General features: G+C 36.2%; 1 protein-coding gene across 1 annotated transcript; it reads left to right on the top strand.

Moving 5' to 3' along the window:
* The first annotated feature begins 62 nt into the window (after positions 1–62).
* Positions 63–17,510, top strand: LOC134533839 (uncharacterized). The gene is made up of 6 exons (XM_063371536.1): positions 63–346; positions 7,249–7,385; positions 7,954–8,075; positions 12,241–12,365; positions 15,123–15,199; positions 16,178–17,510. Coding segments are annotated over exons 1-6 (606 nt in total). The 5' UTR covers positions 63–344; the 3' UTR covers positions 16,321–17,510.
* The last annotated feature ends 1,927 nt before the right edge of the window (positions 17,511–19,437 follow it).

Genomic DNA, 19,437 nt, shown 5'->3' with positions numbered 1-19,437 from the left:
AGAAAGGTGTAAGTCACTTTGTATTAAGCTTAAAAAAAGTGGTGAACTTTAAGAGGACTGGTACCATTGTGGTTTTAGGTGGTGTCTCTCTGCATGGCGGGAAGCAGAATAATAAAAGCGTAAACACAAATATTTTGAATGTATTGTCAAGGGCTGTCTGGAGTTAAGAGACAATTAGTGTTGTTTACTAATTTACGTAGCTTATAAGAGGTAAATGGCAGTGTGATTTTGAAAAAAAAAAGTGTTAGAAAAAACTTTTAATATTTGCAGCGTGCAGACTTTCCACCTATTGACTGGAATTGAACGTGTGCTTTGTTGAGTTCCAAACCGCAAATCTTCAAATCATGTAAGTTTTAATACTTTTTATCGTTTCTGGTGTTGTCAGACAGAAATTAATTTACTAACTGAAAATTTATCTCATAGCTAACAACAGTTATTGAGTTAAATTTATGTGAGAGTTATGTGTAACGATACGTAACAATATTGATGACCTCACCAACATGGTTACATTAGTATGGAACAAGCGCGGGAATATTCATATGTTTGTTTTGCATAAAATACGGTTCTTTAAGAAACTAACTTTCGGTTATTGTATTATATACCACAGCCCTACGTACTTTAGTATAGAAAGCAAAACCGAAGATATATTAAGTACTGTCCATACCCCAATGCCACATCCTCAAAAAGCATAGGTATATTGGTGCTAAATAAGCATCTTCTCCATCCAAAGCTTATTCAAATATGCTATAGAACACAATATCGAAGATCTATTACTTACCGTACCCTAGTGTTATTTCCTCAAGGAGCATGGTATATTGGTGTTAAATAAGAATGTAAATCTTCCCCATCCTATTCCAGTGATATTATCATAAGAACATATAGGTAGGTCGTAATTACTTCAGCGCTGTCTTGTTAACTACTTCATCAATATCCTGATGTCACCCGGCCTCTGTAGAAGGCCCAGGAAGTACCTGACGGGCGCTACGGGCGTCGCGGTGCTGCTGTTGTCCGGAGGGGCGCCAGGCTAGTGAGACACTAGGCCGTTGGTGATGAGTCGTGGGTACTCTGCCCCCGCGTGCCCCGCCAGGTACACGGCTGGAAATCTATCCTGAACTTCCCTACTTAGCTGTGAGGCCGCTCGGCTGTGTGGAGGACGAGGTGGTGCGAAATAATCGTAAGTGACACCGTTTATGTTAATTTGCGTTTAATTCACGGACTTCTCCGGTGGTAGGCATGGGTACACGGTACTCCCTATACATACTGTACGCAGTGGTAGAACCGCTACAAAAACTATGCGAATGCGCTATGCGGCGTCTGAGCCGTTGTACAGATACATTAACACACGCTGATTACAGAACAAAACACGACACTAACATAACACTGTGAATTTGCCGAAGCAGTCTCGCGGGGCGCTGTTAGTTACTAGTGTTCTGGAGACGGCCAGTACCGAAAATTAACTGTCTTAGGGGGGCTCAGTGAGCGTGATCCTAAATTACACTTTACACTTACTTGAGGTTGTAGCCGGCAGGCGTATGCGCGGCGATCTTAGCGAAAACGAGTTGGCTGGAGTCGGCCAGTGCCGTAAATTGCGTGTTCCGCGACGCGGTGTGGAACCACTAAGGAAAACGGTCGTGATAAGCCCGGGTCCGCGAAATACACGCCGAGTCGACGTGAGCAGCAATGAAGTAAAAAAGGTTTGGATATTAAAGCGAGTACAGAATGAGTAATCGGTGGAACAAAATTGAAGGCTGCTCATGGACACACGTCTCACCCGGCGCGGAGCGGTTGGAGACTGCCGAACATGGCCGCCTCGCAAGGGAGGGAAACTTTCACCTCCTTTGTGAATCGGCGCCAAAAACTTACATTAACATAATTTGCTCTATTGTAAGCTAAAAACACAATCCAGGTGCCCAATTAAAAGTTAGCACCTGGTAATTGGGTGCTTAAGGCTTAACAACAGTTTTAGAGTATTTAACTATTTGAATTGTGGCATCAAGTTGGCGACTGTAAATTTATTAACATATTGTCTCCCTGTGAACTGTATTAGTGGGATATCTCCTAATCCGACTTGATCATTGTCACGGGCACTTTAATTAAGGCCAGTGGCTGCGGTGACTATTAATGAGGTTCGTTGTCTGCTCCGTGCGCGCGGTGCTCGCACGGAGTGGCTACGACGCACTTGTTTAATGCCTTTGAATTAATAATTGTGTCCTAGTGTCTTGCCCCTTAATTGTTTTATGGGTTCGAGCCCCCGGGGTTCCGTGCCCTTAAGTTTCTTTGAGTCTAGTGGGGTCATGCCCGAGGCGCTCGCCTAACTCATTCCCGCTGGGCTAGGGGTGCGCTCCGAAAACGGGATCTGGTACTAGTGGTGCGGAGCACGGGCGTAGATGCCATGGTCGGGACGACGTCAATCCCTACCAAATTGCAATATAAACTTATAAAAAATTATTTAGCTGACGTACCTTCACCAAACTTTTGCATGTTGTTATCACTTTAACAAGTGTGAAACTAATCTATCCTAGGGATATTTGTCATTTTTAAATTACCTAATAAATTTTGTAATTCACCTAACCAAAGAAAACTAATATTTCACTTAACATTGCAGTAGATTAGGTACACACAACATACCTCTTACCTAACACAGCAAACAAAATAAATATGAAACTCTATGTACTACAAATCATTAAAACATTTAAAAACTATGAAAAAAACCACTTACCATTCTTGGGTTTATAGAAATAATTGTTTATTGCCAATATTAGTCATATATATATTAAACTGATGCCAAAAAATGTTGCCATTCTACCAATTAATTAATTCAATTTCGTGAAACATGAACCATGACATCTTTGGTCATTACTGCAGTCAGGATGACACATTTTTGACGTGATAACGTCTTATAAATCGATGAACGCCGGCTGCATGCACAAAAAAGCATGACTCTTGTAACATTCCGCCTGAGCAGAGCGTGCAAGAACCGGCCAACTACAGTGCGAGAAAATCTTCTATAATATCAAACAGGTTAAGGCGGGCTTTTTAAAAGCAGCAATTTAAAAAATTTGATTTATTTGTCCAATTTCGTCATTTCAAATTAACAATTTATTGGCATTGATTTGATTTCAGTTTATTTCTATAACTAATTGTTCGTGATTATATTTAAACAAATTTTTAATATTAAATTTGCAAAAACTGTTTATAATATTTAAAAATTAAAAATTATGCAATTTTTCTTCAATGTTTTCATATGACATTATCACGTAAAATTATCGTCAGTAAACCGACTTTACAGACAATCCCCTTTTTTCTGTGTACCATTAATTTAATACAATATAAAGAAACATGACTTTTTAACTCTCATAACTACTACACATTTCCAGTTAATTTCTTAGTACCTTCTACATACTTATTCTGTACTTATTTAATCACTGTTTGTTATCATTGGCCAACTTTCATGACATCATACATTTCCCACTACTTTTTTTCCACCCAATAAAAATTCTTCTGTAAGTAATTCTCAATATTGTCTTGTGAATTTAACCCATTTATTATTTCTAGTAAGCCTAATATTCCTTGACTCAAAGAACCAATTTCATTCAGTTCCTCACATTAAACAAAATTGAAATAATTCAGCTGCTTTTCTATATGTACTCAAAGTGGATCCAATAACTGCTGCTGTTTTTGACTAAGTGTTTTGAGACTGATACATAAAATTTAAAGGTGGAAAATCTCAGTAAAATTTGTTTATTGGGCAAAAAAGGAGCAAGGAAGTAGAAATAAAGATTTGTTTAAAAAATCAATATAATGTTAATAGTCTGATATTAAAAATATTGCAATCAGAGTTATTATATAGCAAGAGTAATATCAAAAATGTTTGTTGGAAGTTTTTTAACCATTAGCTAATTGGGTGTAAAAATTATGGGGTTGAAGGACAAAATATTATAACTCCCTTAGTAGACCCAGTATTTTTACGAGTGCGAGGAATTCTGATCAGAAAGGAGAGCCCAAATTAATAATTAATTAAGAGTTTATTACCTAATAATCACACTTGCAAGGATATCACTTGCATTGGAGGTGTGTGGAGATTGAGCTATGTCAGCTATCAAAATGTTTACACTAAAAGGTTAACATGACACAGAATTGGTAGATATCCTTTATAAAAATACATAGAGCACTAAGATTCAGTTACTTGCATTAGGGATCTTCATGGAAAATATAACATGAAAATTCTAAAAGAAAAACATGATTACAACATGAAAGTTAAAGTCTACTCTGGAAACTTTACTAGCAGTGTTACATGTTCGCAAACTTACACTAGACCATGAATGGAATTCAATGAGATTCAGATACAAAATCACAAGTTGGTTTCGAAAACTTTAAAGAAAACAGTCAAACTTTACAATTACGAATAATACTGTGCAAGATACAAAACACATGGGTATTTGATGATGTGATCACGCCTGTCCAGGGAAACATTCATAAAAATGGTAATACTAAGCAAACATAAAGCTAACAAAACAGAGAGTTAACCATTGACCTGGTTAAGAAAGGAAATCCTACGCAGAGCATAGGGCGAGGGCACCAGCTCAAAAAAGGGTTCTTTGTGAGTAACAATAATACGCTTAATAAAACGTGTACAGGCAAAACGCTTAACGAGTGACAGCAATGTTAATTATGGCAAAGCTCAAGGCAAGACAATAAGCACAAAAAGCACAAACACTAATAAAAATGCAACTAGAACAAGATTTAGGGCGGCTGCAGAAACAGAATTTAGATGATATTTAAAGCATATTGATATTTATCTACAACTACATGTTTTGGCCACCTCAAACCTAATAGTAAACAGAAACATGAATTTGAAGAGCTTGCCATGACTCACCTCTCGCCGACTTGCAGCAGCGATCAGGTATTATAAAGAGGAACAAAACCAAGGGTACAAGTAGGGACTCAAACCCTATATAAGCAAGTCAGGCATACAAGCCATGCCTTCACATACCTGAAGGCGACCCCCAGGCAGAGTAATCATTAGAAAAAGAGAGCACAATCCAAACACAAGGTAGGGGGTAAAGGAGGGGTAAGCCAAGGAGGACACTGATGTTCCTAGGACAGGGGTCGGCAGACCGCGGCCCGCGAGCCGTGTGCGGCTCTTTTCGTAGAATTTTACGGCTCTACAACTCACTCTGCTGCCGCAGCACAAAAAAAAAATGCAGAACAAAATCAAATGGCCCAATCACAAGTCATGTCCTGAACCTGCATGCTCGCACCTGCCATCGCACCACCCACCACCGCACTCGCCAGGCGCTGTTTTATTTTAAGAATTAATTATTTAAAATGATTAAGGTTTTCCTGTTTTATCAGTAGAGCTGTACTTATAACTATCAAATTTTTTTTTACATTTGCATGTTTTTATTTTTCAATGTAGCCTTTATTTTTAATACTTTATGTTGAATATTTGGATAAAATATTTTGATATTATCTAATTTTTTTCTATCGCCTTAAAATTCCAAGTAGATACTGAGAAAAAAATACATGTTGCAGCTCTCTAAAAAATTGGAGAATTTGTTTACTTAATATTTGGCTCATCTCACGCGAAAGTCTGCCAACCCCTGGCCTAGGAGATTGAAGCTAGATATCTTCTGGTCTTCATGCACCTGTTGCACACTATTTCTTGAGTTCACAACTTAATGACGCTTTCGTAAATAGACGATTTACTCTTCCCACTGGAGCTTGCCTCAGCAGTGGTTCTTTCTTCTTCATCTCTTGCTGCGCACGTTGGTCCAAAAACACTGCTTTCCACTACTCACTCGTCCGCCATGCTGCAACACAGTGCCCGATGCTCCGATCCTCGCACACAAACTAGACGCTTGTCGCCCACTGTCGCTCGCCAAGGGGTCACTCACCCTATTCACTTCACACCAAAACTCAAGAACACTTGCCACGGTTGCGCTGGGCAAGCTGCGACTGTGTCACTCCGAGGAGGTATCACCACCAGTCCAACCCCACGTCACAGGTCGGCGTCGCCTTTATATACATTAAATCCCCGTTAAGAAGTTTCTCAAGGTACTTAGAAGTTCACACTTATTAACAGGGAAGTTTTATTAAAAGGGTACAGTTGTATGAATTTATTGGTATAGTGTTAAATTTTTTTAAACTTACTTACTGTGCAGGAAATTTTTATTAGTGGTATTTTGTTAAAAGCATTTTACGTACCTTCCAAGATATATCCTGGAAAGGTCTCGTAGACCTTCAGAAGTGTTGCGTCAATAAAGTTTTCTTGTTTAACACTCGAAGCTGAGAGAACAATGGCGCCTTGTTACGCTACTTCACACAACGAGGCAGAACCCTCCAGAGACAGAGACATCCCTAACTTCTGGGCGGCAAGGGCGGAGGGAGTGCCCGGCTAATGGGAGGTCCATGTAGCGGTAGTAAAGGGATGGGTGTTACTTGTGTCATGCCCCTCCAGGGCGAGGAGGCATTTTATCTACGAATAAACCAGACCTACAAGCGGGTCTGGCTGGTTGTACCTCGTCTCTAGCGTCTCGTAACAGTATAACATTCATTCAAAGTTATTGTAAACTTTCTAAACATTAGACTATTTAAAATTTTTAGTCAATTAAATTTTTTATACAACCAATCTTTACTTCAGGAGGTGACCTAAATCTAATCACAGAACAAAATTTTCCTTACTCCTTTAGTAGACACAGTACTGAGCCCTTTACAAATTTTTGTAAATCTATTATTATTACCAAAATATTTTTTCCCTTAAAACATTTTTTGATAATGGAAATCCTTAGTGCATGTTCTTCAATTCTTAGCTTATGTGAGTACATGGGTATGTTATTGTAATGGAAGTTTTCATTAGCAGCACAGTTTAGAATCTAATTTCATACTGGTGCTGGGACAATGTCATTCTTATCAAGAATTCTGTATTTACTTTACGAAAATACTGAATGCATTGAACAGAAAAGGTTCCAATTATTTTGTCCGGGCAATTACGTTAGAATATGGAGTATTTGATAACATATAGGGTGCTGGTTAGTAAAATTTCCATACGTTTCCAGAATGTTCTGAATTAAATATGTTCTTCAAAATTGTTTGCACCTTTAGACCAGGATTTTTTATTCTTATAATTGGATTTACCTACTTTGAGCTCTGTCTTTAACTTATTTATCTAAGCTTATTTACTTAATCTCACCTTAAAATTATTAAAATTAATTACTTAAAATAAATATTATTTCGTTGATGTTTTAGGTTGGAAGCACTTCAGGAGTTGGAGACTATAAATTCTCAAAATGTTGATAGAGATATTGCTGACAAATTAATGCAATATAAAAATACAAAAGATTTGGTGAAGAAGAAAATAGATCAAACAGCTGCTGAAGCAGATGGTAAATATGAAGAATTTTCTCATTCTGACTTTTGACTAATTGGTTTTGTTTCAAATGAAATAATGTATAGTTGTGTATTGTTTGAATATGTAGTACTGGTTAATGTGAAAAATAAATCAGTCATTAGTTTGATGATTCTGAGTATTCTGTAGCTAGTTAAAACTATTGAAATTAAACTATCAATTTAACTTAAAGCTTATTGAAGATAACATTTTTGTTTCCTGCATTGCTTGATTTAATAATTTTTTTTTGGATTGATTGGGGGTTTGGGGTTTTGGAGATTGGCGTTGTGTTGAGATAGAGTTATGTCGGAAAGTGGGAATTCTTGTGTGTTTGGGGGGGGGGGGGGGGGGGCATAATTGGCTCATGGGTCATAGCATCATAGTAACAACGTTCATCACGTTTCCCACTTGCGAAAAATCAGTGGTTCAGTTTTTGACTCTGCTGGGAATCAAATTCAGACAGCCCTGATGGAAGTTGAGCATATGATCTGACCATTCTGGCACCGTGGCTGCTACTGTGTTATAGATTTGTTACTGTAACTTTAACTTTTGTGTAAATTTTGCAGATATTAAAGGGGAAATCAGTAACTACAAAGAAAAATTAAGCAACCTGCAGTCCGTTTTATCAACACTTAAGGATAAGCACGCTGCAGAAAGCAAAGCCTTGATGGAGGAATCAGAGAAATATGTGAGTAATGTGCATCTTCTACTGCATCCACTCTTCAGTTCAGTACTTTTACAATTTCAAAAGTATGAATTCTATTTATGAAACTACAATTAAAACCTTGCCCCCCTTAGCTGTGGAATTTTGAAGTAAAAGAGTACGTTACTTTACTTAGTAATTGTATTATTCATACCCAGTTTCAAACATTCCGCTTTAGTATGTTTGAAGATTTGAATGTTCTTAATCAAGTGAATTTTACTCTTTTCTCACCTCTTTAGTAATTTAATTTTGAAAAATTTGGAAGGGGGGGTGGTGAAACCTTATATTTGCTGTGAAGTTATAGATCCCACTTTAGTAGATTTGGAGACTTGAGTTCTCTTTATAAAGCTATATTTACACCTATTCATCCCAGTAGAGGTGAAATATCTATAAATACAAAAAATCCACTATATATCATTTAATGTATGTTTTTCATTTCTAACATCGTAAGTCCTGCTGTAATAGATTTGGATAAATTAAAAAAAAACATTCAATTACCCCCTTTTCATGTTTTATTTATTCATGTTATTCAGTCTACTTTATCTTTGAAGTTTATTACAAATACATACATATCTATGTACTGTATTAAAACTCTTCTTACCTCTTCATTCGCCATTTAGATGCATAGTTATAAAGAACAGTATGCAGTCACTTATTGGTGGCATTTTTGTATTTTAGTAACTCATGTGGCCATATTTTCATGAATACTTTAGGAATTAAAAATTGTGTTAAGACACTCAGACACTATAGGGCCTTTCCATGCGAAAGTGAGCCTTACCATGAAAATTTCAAAAATATTTGTATTGCTTCTTAGACTTGTTTTCAATGAATATAATAATTAAATTGTATGAATATGACAAACTACAGTTGATTTAATATAATTGGCAATAATTATTGTGTTACAAAGTTTACATAAGTATGTATTGGCATGAAAAGTAGTAAATATAACATTGTTTTGTTGGCAGGATTTACTATCCATCCATGTTGTTTTGCCCTTTTCTACAGGCATTTAAAAATGATCTAGAGTTTTGGCTTTTATATGCAGCAACAATATCCAGTACAAGGTAATCCAATTTCATTTTATAAGTATTTGTATTATTGTGTGTGTCAGTGTCACACCCGTAACATAAAACAAACAAATTTTTAGTCACAGATCAAAGTAAATAAAAAATTGTTAAATACCCATTCTAAAAGTAAGGTTAAGTATTGTCAAATCAAGTCTTTCAAGTTGGTGTACTAGAAAGTTATGTAATTTTAAATTTACCAATGGCCAAAAATTGGTCACACCCGTAACACTTATTGCATAGCCGGCCCTAGAGTTAATATAGGATGTCATAACCTTACAAAATTATGTTCATGTGAGTTGAAAGCACTCATTACATAATTAGTTTACATATATAACAAGGAAATAAGAAAATCACATTAAATATTAATTTTTTTAATGCACATTTATACAAACATGTACATAATTTTTCTAATGCAGAGGAAAGGAAGTAATGTTAAATATTTTCATGAATTATCACACACAATGATCAGAATATTATAGGTAATGCTAATAATGTGTTTGCAGGTTTGATATTTTAAAATAATCCTATGTATTAAATTCAGAGATGAAATCTCAATTGTGTTACCCGTACATAGATGCATTGTTATTTTAAATGTTTTGTGTGCATCAGAACTATGATTTTCCCAATGTTATCCAACATACATGATGTGAATTAATTAAAACTCTGGAGATCTAGCCGTTAATATAATTAGTTAATATACTGTTTATAGAATTTAGCATATATGATGAGTAGGCCTACCAAATATTGAGAGGACATTGAAATGGAATACATTTTTTTTCAGATAACATGGAACAAATCAAAAGTGTAACAAGGGTTCGCACGTGGAGACAGAAACTACGAGAAGATCCAGAAAAATTACATGCACATTTGTTAAGAGAAAGGGAAAGAGATAAGATTAGAAGGGAAAAACAAAAGGAAGCAACATCTGTGAGTAAAAGGAAGTTAAAATTGAAAAGACTGAAAGATGCAGAAAGGCAACGAAGCTGTAGACAAATGAGAAAAGAGAAACAAAAACATAATGATAGTGCAAGAAACTACAGATGATGGAGTTAAATGTGCAGAAGGCAGAATTTCAACACCTGTAAACACAAAAAATTTGAAACCGGGAACATATGTTTTAGTGCAGTTTGCAACACAGGGGAAAAACATTCCTATTAATCATCAGTACGTGGGTATCTGTCAAAGTAATGATGAACAAAGTGAGGTAAAAGTAATGTTTTTAAAGAAATGTGCTGGGGAAAACACTTTCAGAATGAATGAAGAAGACACCTCATATGTGTCTGTGCAGCAAATTATAGGCATTCTTCCAGATCCTTGCTTAAAAGCAGTGGGGAACAGAATTGTTTACATTTTCCCACCAGCAACGACCATTAGTGTGCAAGCATGGTTTATATATATATGTAAAAATGTATGTGAAATGTGTGTTTGTATATGTTTATCCTACACAAATGATAGGCTAAATCATAATATTAGAAAGTTTAATGCTTGCAGTGTCATGTAGAATGTAGGATTGCCAGAGCAGATGTTTATAAATATGTATTTTATAGTTAAAATTGTAAAAATTTAATGTCTTCATTTTGAAGAAAATCACCCGTTGTTAAACTCAGATACATACATGACTGTCTTATTAAATTAAAGCATAGTTGCCCTGTATATTTTTACAATAAAGATATGTATTTTTGTGAATTTTTTGTGGACTAGGTCACACCCGTAACAAACAGCGTCACACCCGTAACTAAGTTAGAAAATTTGTTTTTCAGGAACTGTGCTTCCTACCGTTATATTTTTTGGCTCTGTGTAAAGGGTTTCAAGTAAAGTACTTGCAATCAGAATTGTTTTTTGTTTACCTGGCACTAGTTCACAGAGATTTTATAGACAATTGCTTGCCACATATAACATGTCCGAAATTTGTCACACCCGTAACGCTTATTGACTGCACTACAACATCATAACCAAAAATTTTGTAAATAAAACTAATATAAAGTTCTTAGATAATCATGCAAATGTCACACCCGTGCGTATGGAAATGCCCTATATTCTAATCTTGATTTTTTTTTTTTTTTTTTTTTTGCAGTTTCGTGACTGCAATCCTAAATTTTTTTTTGACTCTGTGCTTGTGATGAGTTGCTGCAACTGTCATATGTGTAGTTAAAATTCTAGAAAAGTACTGTGTGTTTTGATGAGAGACCTCTATCTCCGTCTGCTTAGGGGTATTAAAACATCAATTGAGGTCGCATCTCAAATCATATTGACAGAGGGTCAACCAGGTTACGTGTCTGACGTATCCACAAGTAGTCCAGTTTTTGCACTGGCGACAGTGCTTCTTCTGGCCACCTGGATGTTGAAAATATGCAAAGATAACTTTATCCTTTGTACAGTTCGTATTTGTAACATGGCTGTTAGCAGTAGTGAACGGTATACAAATAGTAATGGCAAGTTAATTATCCAGCATATACAGTATCCTATGATACTCACGGGATCCATGGTGGAGTTGAATTGCTTTTAGAAACATTGTGTCCTTTCTTACAGAAAATGATAATTTTTTTTAAAAATTTCCTATTAAAATAAATAACTGTAACAAGGTATCCACATTCTGGAAAGTCAGGGAAAGTAAGGGAATTTACTTGAAATCCTGGATAAGTTATGGAAATTCTCCAGTAGTAGTAACTTTAGGGAAAAATATTCATGCTCCAATATGCCATCACCCATACAGCTAAAAATAATTTTCAGAGGCGGTTTTAACGCATTATCATTTAGACTATAAAATGGTGTATGCAGGATTCTGTTTTATTTTAATTTTTGTTTTATAATCTTAGTCCAGATATGGGAATGGCGGTGGATGTATTTCTAATTTAAAAAAAAAACACACATAATTGGTCAATTATTTTTAAAAATATAATCATGGGAAGTTATAATTTTGGTCATGAAAAGTTAGGCAAAGGCAGGGAATTTTATTGCGGATTTTTGTGAACGTCCTATGCTACCTACTCATGAACATTTTACTATAAACATTTATACGAGATCCCATTGTTATCATCTTGAGGTGTGATAAACACTGGTGTGGTGATTATTCCGTTCCACAGAAGATGAAGCAGTTCGACCTGTCCGTACAGGAGAATCTGTGCAAAGACCTGCAGAAGCAGCTGGACAAGTTTCAGTACAATCCCAAACTGTGCAACAGCGACAAGAACCAGCTTGCTGAGTGCCGGTGGGTATCGCAAGGATGTTGGCTCTGGAGTTGCAAACTTGTGGCTGTTTCTCCCATTGTGCAGGGTTCGCGCAAATGGTGAAAATATGGAAAATAGAAAACTTAGGGATCTGAAAGGTGTCTTTGCACTGAACTCTTATTAAATGTAAAACATCTTGTTGGGACCTGAAAATTAAGTTAGAAATCCTGCATACTGAGTTAAATTTATAGTGAGGTTTTATTGTGTAGTAATGTTATAGATTCATCCCATTGACAATTAATGTAGTTAATGTAATCACTTCTGGTTTTGATGTTTTTAGCTTTCAAATGTGTTTTTTTTTATTTCTATAACAAAGATAAGTAAAAAATAGTCGTGTCGTTTATTGGAAATGAATAAGAATAATTATTTTATTAAATTTCTACAACTGACCCATTTTTTGAGATAGTAATATTCCAAATTCTTCAATTAGTAGACCACTCAAGGGTTTTATGATACATTCAACATCATTTGCATCAGAGTTATAACAATAACTCACTTGCTTTGAGATGTAATGCTTGCAAAATGATTTTTCTGTCCCAGATATGATTTGTAAGTTGCAGTAACAAAGTTCCATTAAAATGTTCCATAGTATTTCTTTGCAATATACTTAATAGATAGAGCCAAGATTATATGGTTTTATTTTGAACCTGATTTCGTCATTTAAAACCACACATTTCGTCATTATTTCGTCTTTTAAAAAAATATGGTTTTTTTAAGCTATTCATGGTACTTACACAATATATTTCACGATTGTGACATAAAAAATAGCAGTTGGGCCTATTGTGTTGTTTAGAATCACATGTAATCAACATTTTAATGTTCTGTTTAAACAATTTCTCTTAAAAAGTACCATCGCTCATCAGGTCATCACAGTTCCAATTTTTTGGCTGACACATTAAAATAAGAAACTGTAGAAAGTTTTGCTATGCACACTTTTACACAAAAATTACGAAAATGCTACCATTGTTAAAAGTTCTGCATTTTCTGGCTTCAGACTTCAAGGTTCATCCCTCCCAGGCATACAAACCATCGAGTCAAGATTTTGTGGTGTTATTTTAAGACAAATTTCGGTGTAAAGAAATAAAGATTTCGGTGTTATATGGTTTTATTTTTTTGCTCAAAATACCCACGGCAAAATTTTCTTGCGTTTCTGTACTATATGCAAATTTATTAAAACAAATATTAATAAACACTAAAACCTCATGATCTAATTACAATTAAGTTCATTTGCAAATTCATAGATAATTAAGTTCATTTGCAAATTTTAAATAACTATTAAAAATTTCACGACTTAATTACAATCACATACACTACAAAATGACACAATTAAGCACTTCCAAAGTTACTATTAAGACGGTTTTATTGAAATGCTATCATAGTTAAATTTTCTGCATTTTCTGGAGTGAGACGTTGTCTTCTGTCACTAACTACCAGTGAGTACCTGGAAAATGAACGTTTTGCATCAACATTTGATGTTGGGAACCAGATTGCCCTTAAACTGGCGTGAGCAAATTCACTGTAGTTCCCTTTAAGGGAGCAAAGTACCTTTGCAACATCAATTTGGCTTGTTTCTGTCAATGAAAGTTCATCCTCAATTATTTTTTTGAAAGCAACATAGCCATGTATGAATGTATCAATGGGAAGATGGGAAACAGAAGGCAAGTTATGCAGAGACTTCTGTAGGTTTGCATCTTCTATGCTAACCCTACTCACATTTCTTGGGTTGAACCGCAAATTAATGGCATTAAAGACTCTTAGACAAGGATGTCGTTTAACAGATGAGTTTTGCCTCAAACGCTTATGTTTCTCACTCGCGACATGTTTCACAAGCGTATCGCGTCTCTCGTAGTCTAGCCTGCAGTTACAGAATTTGCACATTAAAATTTTATCACTGATATAAAATCCTTCACTGGAAAATTCTTTCGATCGGTCACTGGCAGAAACCTTAGTTTTAGGCATTATCAAAAAAATTTTAATCACATAGGAAGAATTTAACCTCTCAATACGCAAAAACTTGCCGTGCTGGAAAGATCAAAACAATGGAGAATAGATGCGAATACAAACGCATACCGAATACCAACATACGTACGTGAAAATTAATACCGACATAAACATGTACTATTTATTATTTACAATCGTTACGTTAAGCAAGGTTAATTTTATTTTCGTAGCCTACGTACTTTATTTTAAATAAACAGTAAAAGCAATGCACTTTAGTGTGTAATATTTTAATGATTAAAAACGTAATCTTAGAAAAACATATTTTGGACGTTTGTTATTTTTGTATTTACAGAAAGTGAACGGCGGCCATTGTATCATAGTTATCAACATCTTAAATTATTATGGTACACAAGATAACCGTTTAAAGAAAATATTACGTTAATTCCGAGACTTCATTTTAAAATCTATAATGAATCACCGTCGCATATAATATATATGGCTGCTAGTTACTGTAAGAAATATTTGATTGTGCTGAAGGTAGTGAATTGTCCTTACAGAATGGAAAAAAAAAACGTAAATAATCAGGATAGACGAACTTTCGTGACATATCGCGGATTTTGCACAATTTCGTTTTATTTCGTGTTTTCAAGCGGTTTTCGGTGTTATTTCGTTTTATCGCGCATTACCATATAATCGTGGCTCTATTAATAGACTTTGAACAAGAGAGAAAAAAAGTTGATGTCTTTGTGGGTAATGAGTGGTTGAAAACATTTTAAGGTTTTGTGTTACATTTGCAGGAGGAAGTTGAATCTCTACTACCAGACCACACGCATCAGGTGGGACTACAGCGCTCCAGAAAGCACGGTGAAGGGCTGTATCCTTGATAACAAAATATCTCAACTAATTTTCTTTGCTGATTTGTAATTTATCAGGGTGTTCCAGTTCTGGAAAGTCAGGAAAGTTAGAATTACTCAGAAAAAGTGAGTGAAATTACATACTTGAAAACGTGGAAAAGTAATGGAAATTTTCCAGTAATGTTAAGTAATTTGAGAGGAAAATATCATTAATATTGATTTCCTTAAATTGCCTTAAACAATGTCTTAATTAATAACTTAATAAATTTTGTACACTCATGTTTTGTATTTATAGTTTTATTTATAGTGTTTATTAAAATGGAATTGAATATAAAAACAAAGAAATTGGATAGAGAACTAAGCTAGGCATGGGAATGGTGGAGTCTAGATTATGTTTTTTTTTGTTATTATTATTATTATTATTTTTTAGAACATTGCAACCATAGGTCAGTTATGAAAAAAAATCCATGTAAGTTGAAATTTTGTTAATGGAAATTCTATGTAAAGTCAAGAAAAACGTATTACAGATTTGTGTGGGTACCCTGTTTGTGCTAGATTTATATCTAGTGAGTACTATGGCTTTGGTGTTGTTGGGTACGAAGGAAAACAGTTAGTAATAGATGTGTTTAACATTGTTTTTAAGAGCCTTGTTTGGACGTTACAAGCTGAGAACTTGGTGAAGGAAGCTGTTAGCCCATGTGTTTTCTCAAGGTGCTCTGCCCTCCTCACACTACTTTTTCTGGCTCATCTCACCCTGCATGCTGGCTGAGTATAACTGGCAGCATCACTCTGTTCCAGCTTTATGATGTCCTTGTAGAACCTGCCTCAGGTAGGAGCCAACACCTGGGTTTACTGTTTGGAGATGAGTAGTCACATCTTGAAGTGCTACCGTACGGGTTACATATTTTTCTTCCTTATATTGTATTCTAACATCAAGTTCTTATCACTTTTATTCTTTTTCTCAACTGTTCTGATGTGTCCTTAACTTCTTCAACTAGATGTGACCAACAAATCTAAAACGGAAGCGGTACCCTTCGAGTTTTCCACCGACGATGGCCCAGTGTGTGAAAAGCTGTGGGGTGTTTTGGAACAAGTGGTTGACACAGACTGGGAAGATTTGGAAGGCAGTAGTAAAGATTAGCACTATACATTGTGCGTGTTGGCAGATTACAAACCTAGCTGTTTCATCCTTGTATATTATGAGAGAAATAGTAATTGTAAATTTTTTGCAGTAGTTTCAAAATTTGTTCCAGTAAAGACAAAAAGAAGAAGTTTGCTGGACTTACATTTGGCTGCCAGCTCTGTTAAAAAGTAACTTGAATGTACATATACATAAATGATTTTTGTTTTGTAATAACAATCTTGTAAATATTAATTTCTTAAGCTGTTAGATGTTAGCAAAATTTTCGTGAGAATGCAATATTATGTGGTGATAAAAAAGGTTTTGTGAATGTGTGACTGCATGATATTGTCCTTGTCAATTGTGCCTGTTTTGATTCAGAGACCAAATTAGTTGGTATGGCATGTTTTGTTCTTCTATGTTTCTTTAGGTAGACATTCTGACTATCCCTATTGAAAATGTTATAGCACATGTTATTCTTTTATTTTGTACTTGTTTGGTGTTTTCAGTTGCTTCTGAAGTTATTTGTCAATATAAAACTATAATTATCTTTTGTAATGTAAACTAGGCATTATGTTCCATATTTTGCAACTTCAAAATGTTTGTTTTGATTTGGTTGTAAAAGATTGCAATGCTCTTTTAATTAAATATATTGTTTTTATGCAGTATTTTAGGATTTTTGTAAGTAACAAAGGTAGAAGATACCAAGCTGTGGATAGACAACAAAAAATCTTAATTGATGCAGGGGAACAAAACCAGCAATAATCAAACAACCTTGTTTTCTATCTGTATTATTATTTTATAAAAACAAAGACTTTTCTTTACAATTTTTACAAGGTTGTATAAACTATCTTCCTCTGAAGGGCGTATCGTTACCAAACAAAGACTTTTCTTTACAATTATTACAAGGTTGTATAAACTATCTTCCTCAGAAGGGCGTATCGTTACCGTTGACTTTGAATCTGTGAGCAAAATAAAGTATGTGCCATTAAACATTATGCATAACACAAATCTCTTTGAATAACATTTAAATGTCACTTTAATTACTGGTTGGATTAGCAATTATCTTTACAAGCTCGTCAAGACAAATTTACTGAATTCATTATTGGACTAACATTAAAAATTAATAACTTCCTGTTAACATGGGCTATTTATAAGTTAAGTTAAAAGTTAAAGATGTATCTTCAAATTAAACTTTTAATGAAACTGTACTTTATATGTACTTTTTCTTTAATGAGTGTACTCATTGACTCCAAGGCAAGCCCTCAGTAAACTTGAACATCAATTTACTTGTCACCGAAGGCTGTGAAGAAAGTCTCTACTCGCCTTCTGTAAAGCGTCGGTCGTCGTCGTCTTCTCCGGCAACCGCCACATTTCAGGTGCGCTGGGGTTGCTCTCCCCAACTCAGCTGAAACACTTGGACTCAGGACCTGCGACGACCCCTTGGCTGTCGGCCCTTTCACTCCAGCCCTCCTCGGTACTGCTCCTTTGGGACTCACGTCTTGGAACTCTGGCTGATGGACACCATTCGCAGGCAGTGACTGGTTCGGTGGCGTGCTCACACCTGCTGGATCTCGGAAGTTACTGCAAGTCGTTCCAGGTCCTCTCCAGCAGGGAAACTCGCCCAGGGAGTTCATGTGGAGATTGATCGCCCCTGGGCCGCACTAGTGACCAACAGTACAGGTTATGAATCCTTTCCACACTCGGCTCGATCAGCTGGTAAGTGGAGACAACCACAGCGAGTTGGGATCTAACTTCCCCTCGCTTGGCAAGTCTCGTACTCGGTAGCTGCACAAATGAATGCGTGACTCTAAGAGGACTGCACTGATGATTGTGTTTAACTGGGACTGCTGCTCACTTGGCCAGCGAGTGCCATATTCGTCGCCTTTGGCTCGTAACCAACAAGGCTGCAGCTTCAAACACAGGTTGTTTGCTGCATCTCGCTAAGCTCACTCGCTCAGCTACTCGTGGCCTTCTCTTGTCTATTCGTCATTGTCATTCGTGTAGTCTTGTGGTTGATTTCTGGCATCATCTGTAGACCAGCTTAGCAATGCCACCATGCTGCAACTGTGTAGACTGTCGACTGTACTGCACTGTCTCTCTGGTACTGTCTTGTCCGCTGTACTGTGTAGATTGTAGACCGTGTCGTTTCAGGCTGCCACGCCCCTATTTATACCTCTCCACCTGCTCGAGTCAATTCGTTCTAGAATGTTTTCTCTTCTCTGCCAATCTCAGTTTCCACCAACTTCATAGGCTCAGGTTCTGCTCACCTCCTTCCCCGCACGTCAATGGCTCTCCTTCTCAAGCGCGTGGCTCTAATAATCACTGATCTGAAGTCAGCGGGCGGTTACTTGTGCATGAAGGAGCATTACAGAATAACACCCCTTAACCGTTATTTGTATATTTTCCATTGTTAATTTTTTGCATGATTTTATAATAAACATTCAAACTTAATTAACTGAGTGTAGACAAAATCCATCTGCCCACTTGGTCTAGTGGCTAGCGAGTCTTGCTGGTGAGCCAAGCAGTCCGGATTTGATTCCCAGCCGGGAAGAGGATTTTTCAAACCCTCTCCCTGGGCTCAGGACTGGATGTTTATGGTGTCCCTTTCACCTTCTTCCCACGGAAGGCAATGGTAAACCATGAGGGAATCATCCTGCCTTGGCAAGCATAAGGACGTCACGGCTGTCACCACCATGGCGTTGTCTGTGCTCATAACACCTAGTAATGAGTAAAATGACTCATCAAACAAAATCCATGCATTAATAAACTTCTTCATTAGGAAATGGCAACCAGCAATTCATATTATTCATGTTTAAATAAGTTCATTTGAGTGAACAGGTTGCTATTAGAGAAGTGTTTTGCGGCATTTAAGATGAGAATTTCAAACAAGTTTGATAAAATTAAGGCTTATTCAAGCGATCTTAAGTGAATGTACTTAAGGCCTAGCATCAAGGTAACAATTTTGAACCATCTCCAGGTAGCACTGGAGGTGTGGAGGAGTACAAGAGATGACGGACCTAGATACGGCTGAGTTGTGGAGAATTCCAGGGAGCTGTTTCTTGGAAAAGGAGAGGGGGTATGTAAGTGCGGGCACTCCAATGTTTACAGCTTACCCGCTGAGTAATTGGCCAAGTC

This window comes from Bacillus rossius, chromosome 1 (assembly GCF_032445375.1).
Source record: "Bacillus rossius redtenbacheri isolate Brsri chromosome 1, Brsri_v3, whole genome shotgun sequence".
NCBI lineage: Eukaryota > Metazoa > Arthropoda > Insecta > Phasmatodea > Bacillidae > Bacillus > Bacillus rossius.
The sequence above is the reverse complement of the archived record's forward strand: the minus strand, read 5'-3'. Positions and strand labels throughout refer to the sequence as shown.